The 20,837-nt window shown below is 54.0% G+C and overlaps 2 protein-coding genes and 1 non-coding gene across 3 annotated transcripts; 2 read left to right on the forward strand and 1 right to left on the reverse strand.

Moving 5' to 3' along the window:
- Window positions 1-1,022: 1,022 nt before the first annotated feature.
- Window positions 1,023-6,361, reverse strand: LOC142431580 (NADH dehydrogenase [ubiquinone] 1 alpha subcomplex subunit 5-like). The gene is made up of 3 exons (XM_075536605.1): window positions 6,321-6,361; window positions 1,316-1,411; window positions 1,023-1,197 (listed from the first exon to the last, which is right to left on the reverse strand). The coding sequence occupies exons 1-3, from the start codon at window positions 6,359-6,361 to the stop codon at window positions 1,023-1,025; spliced, it is 312 nt and encodes a 103-aa protein (XP_075392720.1).
- Window positions 4,031-4,171, forward strand: LOC142432806 (U4 spliceosomal RNA). Its single transcript, XR_012780915.1, has one exon. It is a non-coding gene; the product is annotated as a U4 spliceosomal RNA (small nuclear RNA).
- On the forward strand, window positions 6,205-16,150 carry AP2S1 (adaptor related protein complex 2 subunit sigma 1). The gene is made up of 5 exons (XM_075537238.1): window positions 6,205-6,362; window positions 10,508-10,657; window positions 14,641-14,754; window positions 15,534-15,593; window positions 15,759-16,150. Exons 1-5 carry the CDS (start codon window positions 6,360-6,362, stop codon window positions 15,858-15,860), a joined length of 429 nt encoding a protein of 142 aa, XP_075393353.1. The 5' UTR covers window positions 6,205-6,359; the 3' UTR covers window positions 15,861-16,150.
- The last annotated feature ends 4,687 nt before the right edge of the window (window positions 16,151-20,837 follow it).

Genomic DNA, 20,837 nt, shown 5'->3' on the forward strand with positions numbered 1-20,837 from the left:
AGGAAAAATGAGGAGCTGATGCCAGGGGCTTAAGTGGAGAGCAAATGTTTTGAGAATGATGAGGGCAATGGATGCACAATGTGCTTTACACAATTGATGTATGTGTGGATTGTGATAAGAGTTGTATGAGCTCCTCATAAAATGATTTTAAAAACCAAGACACAAAATAAACTTGAATTGCTGCACAGTTTCCAAGACTGTAAATCTTCACAGGAGCAGACAGCCACGTCTTCCCCTCCCACCCCACCCCGCCCCACCTGGAGAATCCTGACCTTGTGAAGTCCTTGGCGTGGCCTCTGTCGCTCAGCCTACCAGGGTCCGTCCCTGCCCCATTTTCAAGTCCGTGCTGGACAGGACACGTGGTTGCCTCTTTTCCTAAGTTGACTGGCGTCTTCTTTTTCAGTCACCACCTTGGCCTGTGTCAAGGTCATCCATCACAGCCCCAGGGTGGGGGGCCAGCGTGAGAGCCCCCCACACCAACTGTTTTATTTTCAATCCTTTTAGTGAGCGCGCTCATAGATAGTACAACTATCCCTACTTGAGTTAGATCGCGCATCATTGCACAATGACTCCCACCGTCCCTTTCAAAACATTGTCTTTCACCTGGAACGCTTTAAGATTCGCTCTCCTTTATCTCCTCCCTGCCCCCCACTGGCCCACCCCCCCAGGGACCCTTATTCTCATATTATAAATAATAATAATTATTATTTTCATTGTATCTTACACCACCCACGATTCCGTTATCCGTTCCCTTCGAGTGGCAAGGTACGAACTTTTATGTTTTAATCAGTTTGTTTCATTTTTTGCAATTTCACAGGCACACGGACCCCTCTCCCAGCTCCCACTTGTTCAGCCACATTCCTGAGAGCCGTCAGACCACCATCAATTCCAGGATGTTTTCCTCATTTTTCGTTGTACTTCTTGTCATTACTGCTCCATTTTCTTCTTCTTTTTTCTTTCATACAACAGAATATTTGATTACACCAGTTTCCCATCAGCACAGTAAAATAACACATTGAGGATTATACTGGCCATTTCCACTGATTGACAGGGGGCTCTTCCACTAAAGGCTCCCACGGTTTCCACGGGATCATTTTCCTCGCCAGACTTAATTTCTTTTCCACCTGCAAAATCACTTCCTCAATTTGTCCGCCCTGAAGTTGGGCTTCTAATCTTTTAACATCAGATTCCATATGAACCATATTTAGCTCCTCATTTGTAATCTCTTCTGTATACTTTCTATAGGCCGCATTTTTAGGGATTTGATCAAGAACATCAAGGATCTTTGTGTATAATATTCTTAGTCTCTCTTGGGGGGGTCTCACATACCGCCAATCCCACCAGGCCAGTGGTCTTCTTCAGCAGCCCCGCCACAACAGTGCCGACGATCAGCTGGTGCGTGGCCGTCTTTCTTATTTTTTTAATAAATCATTTTATTGGGGGCTCATACAGCTCTGTCACAATCCATCCATCCATCCATTGTATCAAGCATATTGGTACGTTTGTTGCCCTCATCATTTTAAAAACCTTTCCTTTCTATTTGATCCTCATTTTTCCCCTCCCTCCCCCATGAACCCTTGAAAATTTATAAATTATTATTTACTTCTCCATAATCTATGAGCCCCACCCCCCGCATCCCATTGCATCTACTGCCCCGTTTGTTGGCTCTGTTTCCCATCCCATCCATGCACAGCCCTAAGTCAATGCCGACTGACTCACAGGGACCCTTAGAGGACAAGGTAGAAGTGTCTCTGTGAGTTTCTGAAATTTTAACTCTTTTCTTTAAAGATCATTTCCATACATCGATTGTATCAAGTCTTTGTACCTAGGTTGTCATCATTATTTTCTAAACATTTACTTTCTGTTTGAGCCCTTGGGATCAGCTCCTCTTTCCCTCCTCCCTCCTCCTGAATGTAACCCTTGACGGGAATAGAAAGCCCTGTCTTTCTCCCATGGAGCGGCTGGTGGTTTTGAACTGCTGACCTTGCAGTTAGCAGCCTGGTAGATAACCACTACACTGCGGCTGCCAGACCTCCTTTGTTGTCCAGGTCGGTTTACCTAATCTGGGCTTCATACACAGAACCGACACAGAAGACAAGCAAACCAACAGCCTCCAATGAGACAGAGAAAAGGCTGGATCAATCACAAAGCAGAAGATATTAAAAACAGAAGCAATTCAGCATTTGAGTCAACAGTGAGGTCAATGTCAAGGTGTCTCCTTTAGACCTGCCTGCAATTGCAGTCATCCACCCTGCAGGGTGCTCTGCTTGGTAGGTAACAAGAAGGCCTTTCCCTCTCTGGGACATCGTTCGGTCTGTCATGCTATTGTAGCTGGTGCTGCCATGAACATGGGGGTGCAGGTATCTATGATGTCACGGTGCTGTTAGGTACTGAGTGGTGGGATCGCGGTTGCCTAGGAGGGATCTATTTTCAACTTTTTAAAAGGGAAGTGTCATATGACTTTCATGCTGTGGCGGTCCCATTTGACGGTCCCACCAGCCGGGAATGAGGGTTCCAGCCTCTCCCCAGAAGCAGTGCCTTTGTGGGGGACCAGCCTCCCCCACAACCAAATGGGTCCAAGGGGCAGTTGTGTAATTGAGGGGTAAATTAAAGAGACATGAAACAAGATAAAGCATACAAGGGATCTCCTCGCAGTCATGACATCAGGTGCCAGGTCCGCGCAGAGAGAGAGAGCAATGTGATCTCATGAGTTTATATAATCTTGGGCACACAGGCCATGGTAGGCACATACATAACAGGAAGGGGTTGTACAATAGGCATGCATGTAACAGGAGGGGGCGGGCTAGGGGTGTACATGACACAGGAAGGGGAGGCACATATGTGACAGGAAGGCACGTTCTTAACAAGACGGGCGGGCTTTAGAATCAAGATGGCAGCCTGACCGTGGTCCTCTGAGTGGGCTTGACCTGGTGGTGTCTTGGTTCTCTCCTTCAGGGGGACAATCCATGATCCTTATCAGAAGGGAGATTGCCTTAGATGGCTGACAGCTTCATAACCTTCTAGCAGCTGATCCAAGTGCATAGTCAGTGACCCTGTGTTTGCCAACAGCACTTTAAATTTGGCATTCTTATGGGGACAGCGAAGGGAATAAACGCTACTTTGGCGAATGTGAATGGGACGCATCTCCAACCCACGGACGTGAAGGTTACCTCCACGGGAGCCTTGGCCTCCCTGACTCCTTCACGTCTGAATGTCGAGAGTTTGTCTTCATACGTACTCTTCCCAGTTCGGTTTCCCACATGCCTGCTGTTCTGCACCCTGGTCGCCTGGCTTGTCTCACCCTAGTCCCAACCTTGACAGAGAGGAACAAAACGGATTGATGTTTGACTTCTTCTTGCCCTTGCAATTTGCAATAGCAATGGATGGGTTCTCCCGTCAAGACCACACTTTCAATTCCTGTGTACTTTGTTACCATGAGAGCAGGTCCACCCTCCATATCTAAGAGTCCTGTCACCATAGTCGTTTTGCATTGGGCTACTATTTGCAAGGTCAACAGTTCAGAACCACCAGCCGCTGGCTCCTCGGGAGAAAGATGGGGCTTTCTACCTCCCTCAAGAGGTACAGTCTTGGCATTGGATGGTGTAAGATATCATTCATTAAAGGTTCGCCAGGGTAGGAGGTAGGGGAGGGCGGGCATAAAGAGGAGCTGATATCAAAGGGCTCAAGTAGAAAGAAAATGTTTTGAAAATGATGATGGCAGCATCTGTACAAGTTCACTTGATATAAATGATTCATAGAATCTTATCATATCTGTAAGATTCCCCCAATAAAATGATTATTAAAAGACAAAGCAAAACAAAAACAACAACAAAAGAGTTATAATCTTGGAAACTCACAGAGGCTGCTGTTCCACCCTGTCCTACAGGGTCGCAAAGAGTTGGCATCAACTCAATGGCATGGAGTTGAGTTTTTTTTGGGGGGGGGCACAAGGGGAGAGTTTTGCTTGCCAGTCCAAACCACTTCTCAGGACAGATGCTTGCTCAAAATAAAGTTAGAATTAAGCATGGATAGCTTTGTGTAGTGGCAATATTGTAGCCAGTGAGGTTCATCCGAGGTGCGATTATTGCCAATTGAAAAGTTTTCCCAACACCCCGCCGTGACGACTTGAAATATAGTCGGCATTGGCAATTTTTGACAGTCTCTATGGAGACTGAAAAAAAAAAGAATTAAGCATGGAAGGAGGGTAGAGTGGAAAGGGGAACCAATTACAAGGATCTACATATAACCTCCTCCCTGCGTGGCAGATAACAGAAAAGTGGGTGAAGAGAGATGTCGGACAGTGTAAGATATGACAAAATAATAATCATTTGTAAATGATCAAGGGTTCATGAGGAGAGGGGGAGCGGGAAGGAGGGGAACAATGAGGAGCTGATACCAAGGGCTCAAGCAGAAAGCAAATGTTTTGAGAATGATGATGGCAACAAATGTACAAATGTGCTTGACACAATGGATGGATGGATGGATTGTGATGAGTCGTACGAGCACCAAATAAAATGATTACATTTTTTAAAAGTTAGAATTAAGCATCTCCCCCCTGTAGTCAAGGAAAGAGGTTCTCATATTTGGTTTGAGACCAGATGTATCAAATGTAAATATAACATTGTAACTGTTAAGAAGCAGCCTTGGTGGCATCGCGGTGACATGTTCGGCTGCTAACTGCAAGGTCCACAGTTCAAAACTACCGGCTGCTATGTGGGAGAAAGACAAGCTTTCTACGCCTGTAACACATTACAGTGTCAGAAACTTCCGTTGTGAAACTGTTAAGAAAACGACTTACCACCCAGAAGAACCACCACCCATTTTTTGGGTAACCATTACCTAAATATCAACCAATCCCTGAATTTTGGCCGAGATTCCTTGTCTTTTTTCCTTTTGAAGTAAAACCTCCCTGAAGAGTCCCCTCATTGGACCACTTATTTCACCATCCTCTGGACTTTGTGGTTCCCAGTTAGAAAGTGCCCTGCACTTCAGTAAACACTTTTACCAGCCAGATACTTCTTCCTTTTTGATCTCTGATACCACCACCGAGTCAATTAAGATTCATGACAACCCTGGTCCTGCCTCAACCCACCAATCCCCACCACCTTTCAGCCCATTGCCACAGCCCCTCGGAACCTCCGAACCTAGATGGGAGGAACCCTCCAGCAATGTATGGGGCAGTTCTATTGTGATCCATGTAGTTTCCATTGGATAATTTTGGAAGATGGGGGACTTTCTACTTCCCTCAAGAGCTACAGTCTTGGAAACTCACAGAGGCGGTAGTACACTATCCTATAGGGTCACTCTGACTTGGAATGGACTCTCTTGGGGGCAGTTGCAGGTAAGCATTACCACAAGGTCAGTGGTTCAAACCCACCACCTGCTCTTTGGGAGAGAGATGAGGATATCTGCTCCTGTAGATATTAACAGCTTCTGGAACCTAAGGAGCTGTCTATTCTGTCCTACAGGGCCACTAAGAGTTGGCATCTACTCGGGGCACTGGGTTTTGGTTTTAACAACTAAAATGACTTTCCAAAACGCCACCACCAACTACAAACTCACTGCATTCCAGTCTAGGCCCACGCATAGTGACCCTCAAAGGCTGGGTAGAACTGCCTCTATGAGTTTAAAGGGCTGTAACTGTCAATGGGCTTAGAAAGTCTCGTCTTCCTCCCACGGAACAAACAGCTGGTGGTTGCTAACCGTGGAACTTGGAGCCTCACAACCCAAAGCATAACCACTACGCCACAAGATTTAAGAGGTAACTCCGTGGCCTCAAAGCCAGACAGCTAAGAAGTGCACCGCCAGGATCTGTATACAGTTCCACTCCCAAATTCCTGTTCGTAAACCACGGTCCGTATCCCATAGGGGAGCCCTGAACATAACCAAAACACTGGTAAGCACGCCAACACTTACCTTTCTTATTTAAAACTACTATTCCCAGAATGCCCTTCTTTCCTGGCTTGTGGTAGTGGCGCCACCGCACTACACTTCCCCAAGGGCAAGGCCCGCTTGACTGGCCGTCAAGCACGTCGGGAATTGTAGTCCCCTGATGAACGGTTCCGCTAAACTCCCAGCATGCATTAGGGAGGTGGGGGGTGGCACTGACTCGCGTAGTAGAAAGAAGGCAGTCGCTCAGCATGCCGGGAAACGCGGTCGGCCCTGTTCAGCTGGCTGCGGCCCAGACGTACAAACCTATTCGAAGGGACTACAACTCCCAGAAGGCTTTGCGCGAGAGGGGGGCGGTGGGTCATCTTGCCGGAAGTCCTCTCTAGCCCTCAGCGCCCTAACAGCAGCGGGAGCCGGAGCTGCCCAGTCGCCTCGGAACCAGGGCCGCCGGGGTCCGGACCGGGGTCGTCATGGTAACAGGGGCGCGCCCACGCCGGGGACGGGCGGAGGAGGGTCCGCGTGCAGACACCTGAGCTCTGCGGAGCGCTGACAACCCCCCCCCACCGTGCCGCGCGCGGTGCGATGGTCCGGGCCGAACGCGCGGGCTCGCTGGGTGTGGGACCCTGCAGAACCGGGAAGGTGGGGGGTACTGGATCGTGTGTGCGCGCGCACGCGTGGCCGAAGGGGGTCCCAAGACGAAGGGATCATAGGGATGGGTGAGACTGGGGTGGTTGACGGCGAATGGGAGACTTTGAAAATGGGGGAGATGGGGGAGGACCCTTCCAGATGGGTGGGGATCCCTAGAGGCTGGAAGCTGCCCTGGCCGCCGGGGAGGAAATGTCGAGACCGGGTCAGGGATACTGTCGGGGAGAGGGAGACGGCCTCCAGGGGCACTGTCGGGAATGAATGGGCCTGTCCTTCCGGTTGGGGGCCGGGGCTTGGAGCTAGGGAGACAGGGAAGGGACAGACCAGAAAAAAGTGGGAAGCCGCGGCGCAGATAGATGCTTAACAGACGCGTGGTCTCTGGGGACAGGGAGAAGGCTTGGAGGCGAAGCTACTGGAAATGGGGCTGGAGTGGGGGAGGCTCTTGGGGACGATGGGTTGGGGAGCGGGACAGCACCCCCCACCCCCCAGGATCGGGCTTTGGGAGGGAAGAGAGCGATCTTTGAGCTGAGAGTTGAGACAGGCGCAGGCTTTGGAATAGCACGTTCTAGGAGGCCGGCTGTGTGTGGCCTTTGGAACAGGGAGGAGGAGGAGGAGGCCTTTGGCTTAGGGAATGTCATGAGACCCAGGGGACGGATCAAAATGCCCAACGTGGAGGTAGATGAAGGGGTGTCCTCATCACAGGCCAGTGGAATGCTTTGGGAGGAGGGGCACCCAGAGGGGCCAGGCCTAGGGTGTAGGAGGGAGGGAGCTTCTGAGGATGACTCCCCAGAGGTTGAAAAATTCTAACTGGGAAGAGGAAGGGGAAGAGGACTGTGAGGGAATTTGGGGAGTAAGTGGCTGGGGTCGCTCCTCCCTCAATTCTGTAGCCCACCTTCTTTCTAGCTTCCCTTCCCATAAGCCCTAGTCTCCAACTCCGCCCCCACCACCCCCACTCTAGCTGCTCTTGCGCCCCTGCTCTTCCTGTCCAGGACCCCTGCCCTGTCAGGAAGTGCTTTTCCATGGCTCAGCAGAAGGGGTTCTGGGAAAGAGATTGTAATATCCTGTTTGCCCATTCAGCTTTCTTGGTTGAAGGAGGAGGGGAGGAGTGTGTGGTGGCAACACTGCCGCAGGGGGAGAGTGGCCCCCAGTAAAAGGGTGGAGGCCCCCTGCAGACCCCGCCACGGCGTTCCCCTGGAAGCCTCTGGACACCCAGCTCTGCTCTTTAGCTGTGTGCCGCTTTCTCTCCGAACTTGTTTCCTGTTCTGTAAAATGGGCCCAGGTGTGCCTGGGTCCTGCAAGAACCGGTCCAGAGGCAGACTTCTTTTTAAAAAAAAAATCATTTTGTTGGGGCTAATACGGCTCTTATCACAATACATGCATACATGCACTGTGTCAAACACATTTGGACATTGGTTGCCATCTTCATTCTCAAAACATTTGCTTTCTACTTGAGCTCACCATTTACCCCCTTCCTGTAAAAAGTTTTTAACAACTACAGTCTGGCCCATACCTTGAGATTGATGAGGATCTGGATCTGTGGACACGGGTGTGGAGAGGAGGTGTGAATAGAGAGTCAGTGTTTGGAAGGGCAATCCCCCTCCATCAAATCAATTGGTAGCTGTTTTTCAGGAGTGTTTTCCCTTCTTTGCCTTTTGTCACTAGGACCTGGCTGGCTTTCTCAAAAAAAAAAAAAAAAAATCTGTCTAATGTGGTCTGCTGTTGGTGTTTCCTTAACTGTTTTCTAAAAGGGTTTACTAAATTATCATCATCAATATCAACATGATTAACCCATTCCTATCATGATGATTCTTTTCAAACAACTCTGTCTTAGGACCCATGTTGTTTTTATCTCAACACAATACAAAAAGACACAAAGACTAAGACAGTTACAGTAAAACGCTTGGAACACAGACGCAAACGGTTTAAAACAGCACGTGCTAACAACACCAACTAACACAGAATGACTGAAACACGAACTGCTTTTGTGAACAAAAATCTCGTGCATCGAGCCGGGTTCCGATGTTTTGTTTGAGCTCTGATGCAAAATGTTCTTGACATTGCACGTCAAAACCCAGTTATGTCGAGCACTGTCTACAGGAGGGGACATGGGAGCCCAGAGAGGTGTGGACTGGCCCCGGGAGGGACACGTAGCCTGCAGCTGGCCGTGCGAGGATTCCTACAAGCCTGGGCATCTAGCTACTTGGCCAGATGCCTCTGTGCCAACGGTACAGGCTTGCTGCTGTCTGCGGTGGCCATGGGTTTGGAGGGTTTTTTGGGGAAGATACTTTCCAGGAGTCCTGATTCTGTTCTGTGTTAAAACTTGGGCCCTAACCACAAAGCCAGCCGGTCCAGCCCCCCCAGCCGCACCGAGAGGGAGGCTTCTGTTCCTGTGAAGGTGGACAGCCTGGGAAACCCACCAGGGCGGCTCTCCTCTGCCCGGTCGAGTCCATATGAGTCAGAATCCGGAGCCATGTGATTGTGTTGAGAGGCGCCTGGGGCCCCGTCAAATAAGGGTTGGACCGAGAACAGAATGGCCCTGGGCCCACAGCCTTGGAAGCTGTGTGTGCAGGGCCATGCGTCAGAATGAACCCGAAGGCAACAGCATTTGTAAACAAAACAGCACACAACTTATGTTGGTTTTCCCAAACAGGAAAATCCACCCCATGCCCCAGGCCCCAGGCCCCGTGCAGCTAGACCTGTGGGCGCGTTACAAGCAGGGAAAGCGCGCTCCACAGGAGGGGCCAGAACTTGGACAGAGCCGCAGTTCTCCGAGAGGGGGCACAGCCCACATGCCCACCCAGGAAGGACGGGGTGAACTCAGGTGGTCCCCATACACAGTGACCAGAAAAGGAGGCGGGCGTGGTGCAGGCCGCAACACGGGTGCACCAAGAAAGTGCAGGAGCGGCTCTGTGGATGAGACTTTGGGCCACCAGCCATGCCGTGGGTGGTTCAAGCCCACCCAGGTGCTCCTGCTGTAAGAAGAGGCTGGCAGCTCCTATAAAGGTTTCCTGAAAAAGCCAAGCCAGACTCCATTCTGACTCTCAGTGACCCTACAGGACAGGGAGCTCTTCCACCCCTGAGTCCCAAAGACTAACTGCTCCCTGGGAGTCGACTGCCCCGTGTCCCTCCCTCCGAGCGGCTGGTGGCCTCACACCACTCTGATCACAGCCGGGAGCATAGCCACCACGCCCCTGCCTTACGGAGTCGACAGCCCCGTCTTTCTCACAAGGTGCGGCTGGTCCCGGTGAGCAGCCGCTGTGGGCAGCTGTCAGCACAGCATCAGGAGACACCGCCCGCTCCTGCGCCATCCTCACCACCATCGCCAGGCCTGAGCCCATGGTGGCTGTCACTGTGTCCATCCGTCTTGTTGGGGGTCTCTTTTTTTTTTTCCTTTCCTTTATTTATTTTTTTTAATCAAGCCCGAGGTCCTCCTCCAGGGACTAGCCCTTCCTGACCACAGGTCCAAAGTAGGCGAGGTGGAATCTCAGCATCCTCCCTTCTAAGGAACCTCCTGGCTGCCCTTCCAAGGCCGATGGAATTTGTTCTTCTGGCGGCCCACCCACTGGCCCTCCTCTTCCTCCTCCTCCTCCTCCTCCAGTGCCCAGCTTCCAGGGGTCCAGGGGACCCCGTCAGACTTGGCTTAGTCCTCAAAGTAACTTGAAAGCTTTGGAACCCTTTGAAGCTTAAAGTTGACAAGGTGGAGTTTAGGAAAACTGGTTTTGCGACTGAGGAAACTTAAGGCCTAAGGTCTCTGCAGAGGAGCCATGCAGGGGGTCCTCAGGACCTTGGCTGCTGGGGGGAGTCATCCCGCCGGGGTCTTGGGGGCTCCTTAGGACTGGGCGGGAGCGAGAGGCCAGGGTGATCTGATGGGGTTCTGCTTCCTCCCCCCCCCCCACCCAGTCTGGGCTCACCCTCCCACCAGGGCCTGCCCGCCTCTCTCACTTCCTCCTTCCCCCTCTGCCCCGCCCTGCAGATCCGCTTCATCCTCATCCAGAACCGGGCAGGCAAGACCCGCCTGGCCAAGTGGTACATGCAGTTTGACGACGACGAGAAGCAGAAGCTGATCGAGGAGGTGCACGCCGTGGTCACCGTCCGGGACGCCAAGCACACCAACTTTGTGGAGGTGACAGCCTCCCCCTTCCCCCTCCCCGCCCCCATCCCTGTAAGGGCTGGCTCAGCCTGATAACATGCCCAAAGGAGTGAGACCGAGGCTCACCTCCCACCCCACCCCCACGCTTCTAAGGAGCAGTCTGGTCTGGCTGTTCTCCTTCCAAGACTGACAGGTTCCTCTGGCCCCCCAGAGCCCCTTCGATATTCCTGGCCCACAGCTTGATTGCCCTGCACTCGTTCTGTGGCCTTCCTGACTCCCCACACCGCTTCCACTGCTGGGGACCCTCCCTGAGAAGTCCTCATGCCTCCCACATGTCCCTCCAACCTCCATCGCCCCCGCTCCGCTTTCCACCTGTCGCCTGCCCTGTCCATCCCTAGGGAGGCTGAAGATTTGTAGTTATCCCCCCGCCCCCAGGTTCCCACCCCCACTAGCCTCGCACAGTATCAATAAGAGAAGAGAAGCCTTGGTGATACGGTGACTGCATGCGGGGCTGCGATCTCCGAGGTCAGCAGTTCGAATCCACCAGCCCTCTGAGGGAGGAAGCCAGAGCTTTCTACTCTCATAAAGAAAAGTTACAGCCTCAGAACCGCACAGGGGCAGTTCTGCCCTGCCCTGCAGGGCGGCAGTGAGAGGAAGGGATGGCTTCACCAAGGTTGGCCGCCGGAGGAGTCTGGCCCTGTAAAGATTGACCGCCTAGGGAACTCCCATGAGCAACTCGTGCGGGCAGCGCTCCTCTGTCCTGTGCGGTCGCTGTGAGTCAATCAACTGAAACGCTCCCTTTCCCCACCAACTTTCCGAAGCCCCCCTACCCTAGGACCCAGGTGTCCCCCAGGTGGCGCAAGCAGTGAACAAGCAGGGTTGCTCACCACAGGCTGGTGGTTTAAGTCCACCCACAGCTGCCTCAGAATAAGGCCCGGCGATCCATCTGCTGAGCAAATCAGTCGCCGGAGCGCAGTTTTGCTCTTGACACCAATGAGTTGGTGTTTGTGTGCGTGTGTGTGAAAGTCTGCCCGTGTTTCATCTGTAGTCATAGTTTGCCTTTTAGTTCTGTTTTTTAATTGGTTTTCGCTGCATTTTTTTTCTCCTGTGCCCCCCCGGGGGGGGATGCGTGCTGCAGCATGTTAGGCCTTGGGCTGCTGACCTGGAGGTGCAAACCCATGGACTGCTCCTTGGGAGGAAGAGGAGGCAGCTTGCCTCCTTAGGGCTTGGCAGTCTCCGTCCAAGCCAGGTCTACTCTGCCCTACACGCTTGTGATGAGTCAGAACCGACAAGGCAGCTACGGAGGTTTCATCTTCCCAGCAGTGGATCGCCAGGCCTTTCTTCTGAGCCACCAGCCTTTGTTACCAGCCACACGCAGGCTGTTTGCACCCCAGGGACCTTGGAATTAATTACTTTTAAGCACAGCTCACACCTGACACACGTTATCTTCTTTTAATCATTGTATTGGGGGCTCTTACAGCTCTTCTCATGATCCGTCCATCCATCCATTGTGTCAAGCACGTTACCATCATGTCTTTCAAAACATTTTCTTTCTACTTGAGCCCTTGGTCTCAGCTCATCCTCCCCTCTCCCTCATGATCCCTTGATAATTTATAAATTAAAAAAAAATTATTGAAAGATCATTTTAATGGGGACTCTTACAACTCTTGTCACAATCCATACATCGATTGCATCAGGCATGTTTGTACCTAGCTGCCTTCATTCTTTTCTAGACATGTACTTTCTATTGAGCCCTTGGCAGCCGGTCCTATTTGTCTGTCCCCCCATAACCCCTTGATGGATTATAAATTTTTATTTTCGTATCTTACACCGACCGCTGTCTCCCTTCCCCCGTGTTTTCTGTTGTTCTTCCCCCTGAAGAGGGGTGTGTGGTTCAGTGTCGATCATTGCGATCGGTTCCCCCTTTTTCCCTTCCCCTTCCCCGCTTCTCCCTGCCCTTCTAAATTATGTTTTTCATGGCTTACACTAACCACTGTCTTCCCTTCACCCACTTTTCTGTTGTCCATCCTGTGGGGGGATGTCATATGTCGATCATTGTGATTGGTTCTCCTTTTTTCCCCCATCTTCCCCTTATCCTCCTGGTATCGTTACTCCCATGATTGGTCCTGAGGGGCTTATCTGTCCTGGATTCCCTGTGTTTCCAGCTCTTCTCTGCACCTGTGTACATGCTCTGGTCTAGCCAGATTTGTAAGGTAGAATTGGGGTCATGGCATGGGCACAGAAGCATTAAAGAACTAGAGGAAAGTTATATGTTTCAACAGTGTTATACTGCACCCTGACTGGCTCATCTCCTCCTTGTGTCCTCTCTGTAAGGGGATGTCCAATTGTCTGCAGATGGGCTTTGGGTCTCAACTGCACCCTCCCCCTCATTCACATCGATAGGATTCCTTGTTTGGGGTCTTTGATGCCTGAGACCTGATCCCTTCGACACCTCAGACACATGCTTTCTCCTCTGTGGATTCTGGGGAGGCTTGTCTGTGATAACATCTGAGGAGTCCTCCCCGAAGTAGAAGCAAGCTCCCTGTCCGTGAAGTGGAGTCCAACCCATAGCCACCCCATAGGACAGGGTAGAACTGGCCCTGTGGGTTTCTGAGACTGTCGCTCTGACCCAGGAGCAGGCAGTCTCATCTTTCTCCCGAGGAGCGGCTGGTGGTTTCGAACTGCCGACCTTGTAGTTAGCACCCAGCGTGTAACCACAATGCCGCCAGGGCTGCCCCGCTGAGGGAAGGGGTTAACAAAAGAATAAACTGAGGCAGAAAAGTCTGAAAACGAATGCTAGCCCGGCCCCTTAGCTCTGCTGCCAATCTGGAAGATTGGTGGTCCAACCCCGCCCAGCAGCCCCATGGGAGCAAGACCTGGCGACTTGCTCAGGGAAGGAGGGCCCCCAGGACCCCCCGGGGGCAGCTCTGCACAGTCACAGGGGTGCCACGGGTGGAATATCCCACTTGAGGGCGAGCCACACCGCTGCCTCTCACAGTTGCCACCAGGTGGCACCAGACACATCCCGGCCAACTGGTCCCCACGGCCAGAGGAAGCTGACTTTCCGTGGCCCGTTCTCCCCTTCGCTCTTGCTCTTTTTCGTATCTAAGTAGAGAGGATTTTCTCCCGAAGCACTTCCGGGTGGACCCGAACTACCGACTTTCCGGTTCGCCATCCAGTGCCTGAAGCACACGCACCGCCAGTTACAACTTCATCCCTGAACGCCACCCCCCAAACCAAACGCACTCCAGCTCGTCATGACCTTGTTGGACCAGGGGGAACTGGCCCGGTGGGGTTCCCAGACTGTCACTCTTTACAGGAGTAGAAAGCCTCCTCTTCCTCCCAGGGAGCGGCTGGTGGTTTCAAACTGCTGGCCTTGCGACTGGCAGCCCCAGGCATGACCCATGCGATGCCCCCAGGGGTCCCTGCAGGGCCTGGGAAACGGGGATTGGCAGATTTTGGTCCGATTCACTGTGCTCTGCAGCTATATTTATCCAGTCCTCATGCGGCTCCTATCGCCTCCCTCGCTCACAGAGATAGAGTCTGCGTGGGTGTTTATTCCTGAGCTAGGAGCACATGTGACTGGGTCCTATTTATAAACGTGTACAGTTTGGTGAGGACAGGGCCCAGGACGGCCTTGCCTTCTCAGGTGATCTCAGCTTGGGCTGGGGCTCAGGATGACGAAGGGGTCCCACCCAGAGCCATCAGAGAGGGAGTGACGGGGACACTGAACGCACTGTGGCCATCAGCCAAGCTGTTCCCTCTGCCCATCAGCAGCTGCTCATCCAGGGTTCACCTCAGATACCCCCTCCTCCAGGAAGCCCTCCCAGCCCCGCCAGCTCTGGTCTTCCCTGTCTAGAGATGAACTTGTCTCCCCCACTGGCTTGGGGGCCCTGGGAGGGGGGAGCCTATGTCGCAGCACAATGAGTGGTTCAGGCCAGGCAGGGGCCACGCGTGCGATGCTGGCCCCTCGGCGTCCCACCTGCTCTGTGGCCAACCGTCTCTCCATCCCCCAGTTCCGGAACTTCAAGATCATCTACCGACGCTACGCCGGCCTCTACTTCTGCATCTGCGTGGACGTCAATGACAACAACCTGGCCTACCTGGAGGCCATCCACAACTTCGTGGAGGTGTGTGTGTGGGCGGGGCGGGGGGGTGCCCTCCCTGGGCTGCATGGTCTTTCCGCACTATCCCCCCCCCCCCCCACACACACCTGCCACTGTTCTGCTTTTGCTCCTGTTGGTCCACGTGGGCTCCAGCCACACACGACTCACTGTGCTCCTCCTGTTCCCCCACCCCTCCTTCTCCCCGTGTCTGTCTCCCCGCCACCTCCCGCCCACTGTTTGTCTGCACAGTTTCTGTCTCTCAGAGTTTGGCCAGAGGCACGGTACTTTGCCACTGTATTGCTCCAGCCCCATCACTATTCCTCCAGTCTGTACGTGGAATAGATATCTGTCTGTCCCTTTTGTCTCCTTACACGCACACTTAAGATTAGAGTCTCTGCCTGATCCTTGCATACTTATTCACGAGTTTCATGTAGTCTTACTTACAGCTCTTTATCTGTCTTTTTACCACCGTGCGTTCCCCCTCCATCTGTCTGCCTTTTCCCGCTCCCATCTCTTCCCCTGTGCTGTCTCGGTTTTTCCTTTTGCAAACCTTCCTTGGGATGTGGGGTTGACCCAGCAGTCTAGGAGCCTCTTCCACCATGACCACACGGGCGGCACGCTCCGCCCTGAGCAGCGTGAGGGCCCGCCTTCTGGCTGCTCTGTGTTCCTGCTTCTCTGCCTCTGTCACCGCGTCGTCCCTGTTCATAAGTACCGTGCATCTCTCTCTCTCTCTCTCTCTCTCTCTCTCTCTCTCTCTCTCTCTCTCTCTCTCTCTCTCTCTCTACCTGTGGGTCTTCTCCCAGGTCCTAAATGAGTATTTCCACAATGTCTGCGAGCTGGACTTGGTGTTCAACTTCTACAAGGTAGGCCCTGGGGGTGGGAGTGAGCGGGGAAAGAGGGTGGGCCCGCGGCCTCCCCACTGTCCCCACAAAAGGCCCTGCCTTGATTCTCAAGTGTCAGAGCCCCTCCCCTCCCTGTTTGCCCGGGGGTGCCTCCCCTCATCTGCCCTCGGCCCCCCCTCCCCGCAGGTTTACACAGTTGTGGACGAGATGTTCCTGGCCGGCGAGATCCGAGAGACCAGCCAGACCAAGGTGCTGAAGCAGCTGCTGATGCTGCAGTCGCTGGAGTGAGGGGGGGGGGCGCCCCTGCCTCCCCACCCACTCTCGCTCACTCCCCCTTGCCAGGCCTGGCGCCCACCCCAGCCACCCCTCCCCCAGCTGCCCAGGAGGAAGGGACCCAGCTGGGTCTGGGACACTAGGGAGGATGCTCCTCGCTCCCCACTCCCCTCTGGGTCCCCAGTGTGGTCGGAGGCCACATCGAGTGTACTGCGTAACCGTGCCGTGATCGTGCGATGCTGTGTGTGTGTGTGTTTGTGTGTGTATGTGTGTGTGTGTAGCCCCCAATAAACCTGTGGCCCCCACCCTGCCTCGGAGCCCTCTGCCTGTCGGACACTCGGGGCTCTGCCATTATACAGTCAGTCAACAAACACCCCTTCTCACCCAGCGACACGGGGACCCAGACAGACATACCCCAGGTCTGCCGCTCTCCACCACAGTCCCCAAGACGGGGATGGCGTGACAGTTCCACACTGCTCACTTGCTAGTGAAATCATAATTTTTTCAAAAACCAGACTCCCTGCCATCAAGCGGATGCGGACCCCCAGCGACCCTCTATGTAGGACAGGGTAGAACTGGCCCCGTGGGTTTCTAGGACTGTCACTCGGTACGGGCATAGCAAGCCCCGTCTTTCTCCCTGGGAGCGCCTGGTGGTTTCAAACTGCCGACCTCGTGGCTCACAGCCCAAGGTGTCACCACACTACCACCAGGGCTCCTTGAGGAAAGGAACACTTGAGATCAACAAGCAAAACCCGACCTGCTGCCCTGGAGTCGGCGCCCCCCCGTGAGAGGTCTCTGCAGGCCAAGATCGCCAGCCCTCTCTCCCAGGGTGCCCTGCACTGGGTTCCTAGCCCACTGGCAACCCAGAGCGGTGAAGGCCAGAGCTGAACTGGACGCTTAAACAGCACCCCCAAAGGGAGCTTCCTGCCGTGCAGCAGACAGCAGTGCTGGGGGGCCTCCCTCTGCAGGGTTTCCGGGGCGGTGAATCTGTGTGGGAGCAAGCAGCCTCCTTTCACTCCCGAGGAAGGGCAGGTGGGTTCGAACCACCGACCCGGCCGTGAGCAGACCGGTGTTTAACCCACCGCATCACCAAGGCTACTTTAGTAGTGGCTCAGACTCACTGCCACTGAGCTGTTTCTGAGAATGTAACTCTTTACAGGAGCCAACGGCCTCCTCTTTCTCCCCAGGAGTGGCCAGTGGATTTGAACCACCAACCCTGGCCCTTAGCAACCCAACTCGTAACCCACAGCACCCCCCCCAAAACCTCCCTGCTATTGGGTCGATACTGAATCATAGACGTGCTGCTCTAGGCCAGGATAGAACTGCGCCTGTGGGTTTCCAGGGCTGTCACTCATGGGAGCAGAAAGCCTCTTTGTCTGAAGGAGCCACTGGTGGTTTTGAATGGCTGGCCTTATAAGCCACCAGGGCCCTCGAGTAGCATTTACAGGTCACAGGGAACAGCACCGGGTGAATGCAGAGGTCCACCAGGCGCTGTCCTGAACCCCTGATGTATGTCCCCTCACTTCAGCCTCACAACAAGCCCAGCTGATGGAACAGTCACAGGAGAGTCCAGTTAACAGACTTGCCCAAGGCCACGCAGCTCGTTAGGGGCTGAGCGTGCAGTGCCCGGCAGGAGGCCGCGCCATAATCACCTGACCACCAGGATCCAGGGCAGCTGCACGCAGCGCTGTGGGCTTCTCAGCACCCTGCTGTTGGCATTTGGGGCGGGACAGTGTCTCCTTGCCATGTGGCTGTTCAGGACTGACCGCAGTGGCTTCCAGCCACACCTGTGACCCGGGCCGTGGCAAGCTCAAAGCCTCTCCCAGGCCTGCCAGCCCTTGTCTGTCAGCCACCCAGGCTTGAGAGCTGGGTGCACCCCAGCACGTAGCTGCTACACAGTGGTCGTGAGCTGGCTGGAGTCACGTCTCGGCTTCAGTTTCCCCGTCTGGAGAACAGGTTAGCCATAGTGCCTACCAGGGGGGGGGGCAGTGGGGTCTGAGGCTGGACCGAGTTCCTCCACCGGAGGGTGGAGATCAGTACCAGGTGGGCATCCTGCACGGAGCTGTCCACAATGCTAGGTAGGTGGTGGCGCTCGCTGTGGCATGTCACGGGGGAACAGAGGCTTAAGTAAAAGCGAAAACATTGACTCATGAATGAAGTGAGGACCCCCCTTTGCACGATGTAAACTGCTTGTCAAACGGCTTTTGTGCGCCGTGAAAAACCCGAGGAGCCGGCGTATAGGAGGAGGAGCGGGGCATCAGGACTGGCGGAAGGCTTGTAGCAACCTTGGGTTTGCAGGTGACACGACCTTGCTGAAGAGGGCTCGCAACACTCGCTGACGGAGAGCTAGGACCGAAGCCTTCGCCATGGACCCCGTGTCCCCCAACTGGACCCCTAGGTCACATCCTGACAAACGCAGACCAGATGGGATGTTGTCCAGGATGTCCTCTGGCTGGGCTCCAGAGTTGAGGCTCATGGAAGCAACGGTCGAGAGATCAGACGAGGCACTACACGGCGTAAATCTGCCAAACAAACCCTCTAGAGCAGTGGGTCTCAACCTTCCAAATGCCGCTCCGTTGCTACTCCATCTCTGTCAATTTGCGACTGTGATGAATCGGGCGACCCCTGTGAAAGGGTCGTTCGAACCCCTCCCTCCCCAAAGGGGTCAAGACCCCAAGGTTGAGAAGCGCCACTTTAGCTCATTGAAAAACAAGGATGTTACCTTGAAGACTAAGGTGCGCCCGACCCCCAGCCATGGTCTTTTTCAGTCACCCCTGCATGTGACAGTGGGAGACTGGCTAAGGACCAAAGAATGTATGCCTTAGATTCAGGGTGCTGCCGAAGAACACTGAGCGGATGGATCGCGGACCGCCAGAGGAACAAACCAAGCTGCCCCGGAAGAAGTAGTACGACCAGAGTGCTCCTTGGGGACATGAATGGGGAGACTCTGTCTCCCGTGCTTTGGACGTGTGATCAGGAGAGACCTGTCCCTGGAGAGAGGCATCATGCTTGGTCAAGTGGAGGGGCAGGGGAAAGAAGGCAGCCCTGGGCAGGACGGACCGACACCGTGGCGGCAACAATGGGCCATCCACAAGAACAGTCCGGAGGGTGGCCCAGCCCACAGACGTGTTTGCTCCTCTGACATCAACAACACACTTGGTACCGGGATAGGGGCCATGGGACAAACGTTTTTAATGGCCAGGATGCGTGGTGGGTTTTTTGTTGTTTGGTCTTGTCTTTTCTGGAAGCGGAGACAGTAGACCAAGTTGGTTTAAAAATCGCTGCTCTAGCCTGTTGCTCCCCCCACCCCCAAGTCACTATCATCAAAGTCTTTGATTATAAAAGCCTTTGCTCGCATCCCCCCCACCCCCTTGGCAATGGTGGCCTCATCTCGCACATTTGCCCCTTCTGTGACTGACAGATAATACCAGACACGAGAGAGAGCCTGGACTTGTAAGGACTCACAATTGTACTTACAACCAGCCAGGGCCCTCTGTGGCTTGGACGTCTCACCGTTTGTGACACACTCCCTGCAGGGTTGCGGCAGGAGCCTCGGGAGGGCTATGGGATTAGGAGGGTAGGTGGCCAACCAGGAGGTCAGGCAGGCCAGGCCCATCAGCTGCGGAACCTGCGAGTCCCATGGGTTGGAGCGGAGCCAGTGGCAGTGGGTTGGTTTTGTTCGGCAAACGCTGCTGCATGTACTTTTGATAACACCATTCCCACGCCAATCCCAAAGACCAAGATCGGACTGATAAAGTTGTTGGCTGGCACGGCCCCGTCAAATCCGACCCATAGTAACCCTGCGCACGGCAGAAGGAAACACGGCCCGTTCCCGGGTCAGCCTCACAATCCTGGTCAGGGCTCAGCCCCTCGGGGCAGCCACGGTATCAATCCATCTCCTTGCGGGGCTTCCTCTTTTTTGGGGACCTACTTTATCAAGCACGATGTTCGTTTTCAGGCCCATACTGTGTCCACAGTACAAGAGGGCAACGTCTGGCCGTCCTTGTCTCTAAGGTGCGTCCTGGCTGTACTTCCAAGCCGAGCTTGGACTGCTTCGGGCTGAGCGTCCTTCCAAGCCAGCTGTTTGGCCTTCTGGCAGTCCACGGTCCTTGCAAGATTCCTCACCCCAGCACCTCGATTCAAGTCTTCAATCTTCTGTACAAAGGGGCTGATAATAAAATGCCATCCGATTATACGATAGCGGAGAAATAAAATGAAATGAGGCGTTGGAGTTGAAGCGCGCGGGCTGGAATGCCATCTTAAGGAGGGCTTCCCGGTCCGCTCTTGAGCGAGGTTCATATTGTCACTGGTAATCTGGAGCCCAGATGGCGTGGTAGGGTACACATTGGGCCTCTCCTCACAAGGTCAGCCGTTCAAACCCCCTAGCTCTTCCTCGGGAGGGAGGAGGCCGTCTGCTCCCCTGAGGACCGACAGCCTCAGAAACCCACAAGGGACAGTTAGTTAGCATCGTCCCACCCTGTCCTGCAGGACCACTGGGATTGGAATGGACTCAGTCGCAGTGGGTTTGGTTAGACAAGGACCCCTTTGCCTGAGATGCAGCCCAGTCGGTCACAAATTTCAGGGATTAAGATGTAGATGATCCTTAACGGGGGAGGAGATGGGCAGGTGGGACTATTTAGAGTCTAAATAGTCTAAATTTTAGACCAATGTTTGGCCACTTCCATCAAAGCATGCAATTCACGGCACCAGGTGGGCCCACAGCAGACGACTCACCCTCACACGGTGGTGACCCACGGGCTGCCATTGTTCGCGAGTAGCCCACTCCCTGGGTAGATGAACCAGCGAAGGGTTGTGTCCAACAGGACAGGGTTTGGGCCCGCAGTACCCACGTCCTTCCACAGGACGGCACTGAAGAGCCGCTGCACTGGGACCACGCCAGGCTGCCCCAAGTACCTTGGACTCACAGGGGCTGCCAAGAGCCTCGGGCACATTCCTGAGGCGGCCACCGCCCAGGCAGCTGGCTCCTGCCGG

Source organism: Tenrec ecaudatus, chromosome 18 (genome assembly GCF_050624435.1).
Source record: "Tenrec ecaudatus isolate mTenEca1 chromosome 18, mTenEca1.hap1, whole genome shotgun sequence".
Lineage (NCBI taxonomy): Eukaryota > Metazoa > Chordata > Mammalia > Afrosoricida > Tenrecidae > Tenrec > Tenrec ecaudatus.

Coding starts and splice junctions, on each gene's coding strand:
- AP2S1 (XM_075537238.1), top strand. Junction 10,658..14,640: donor AGCACACCAACTTTGTGGAG/GTGACAGCCTCC, acceptor TCCATCCCCCAG/TTCCGGAACTTCAAGATCAT. Junction 15,594..15,758: donor TGGTGTTCAACTTCTACAAG/GTAGGCCCTGGG, acceptor CCCTCCCCGCAG/GTTTACACAGTTGTGGACGA.
- LOC142431580 (XM_075536605.1), bottom strand. CDS start 6,361: ATGACGACCCCGGTCCGGACCCCGGCGGCCCTGGTTCCGAG. Junction 1,412..6,320: donor CCGGCGGCCCTGGTTCCGAG/GCGACTGGGCAG, acceptor TAAAAAAATAAG/AAAGACGGCCACGCACCAGC. Junction 1,198..1,315: donor TTGGCGGTATGTGAGACCCC/CCCAAGAGAGAC, acceptor GCTAAATATGGT/TCATATGGAATCTGATGTTA.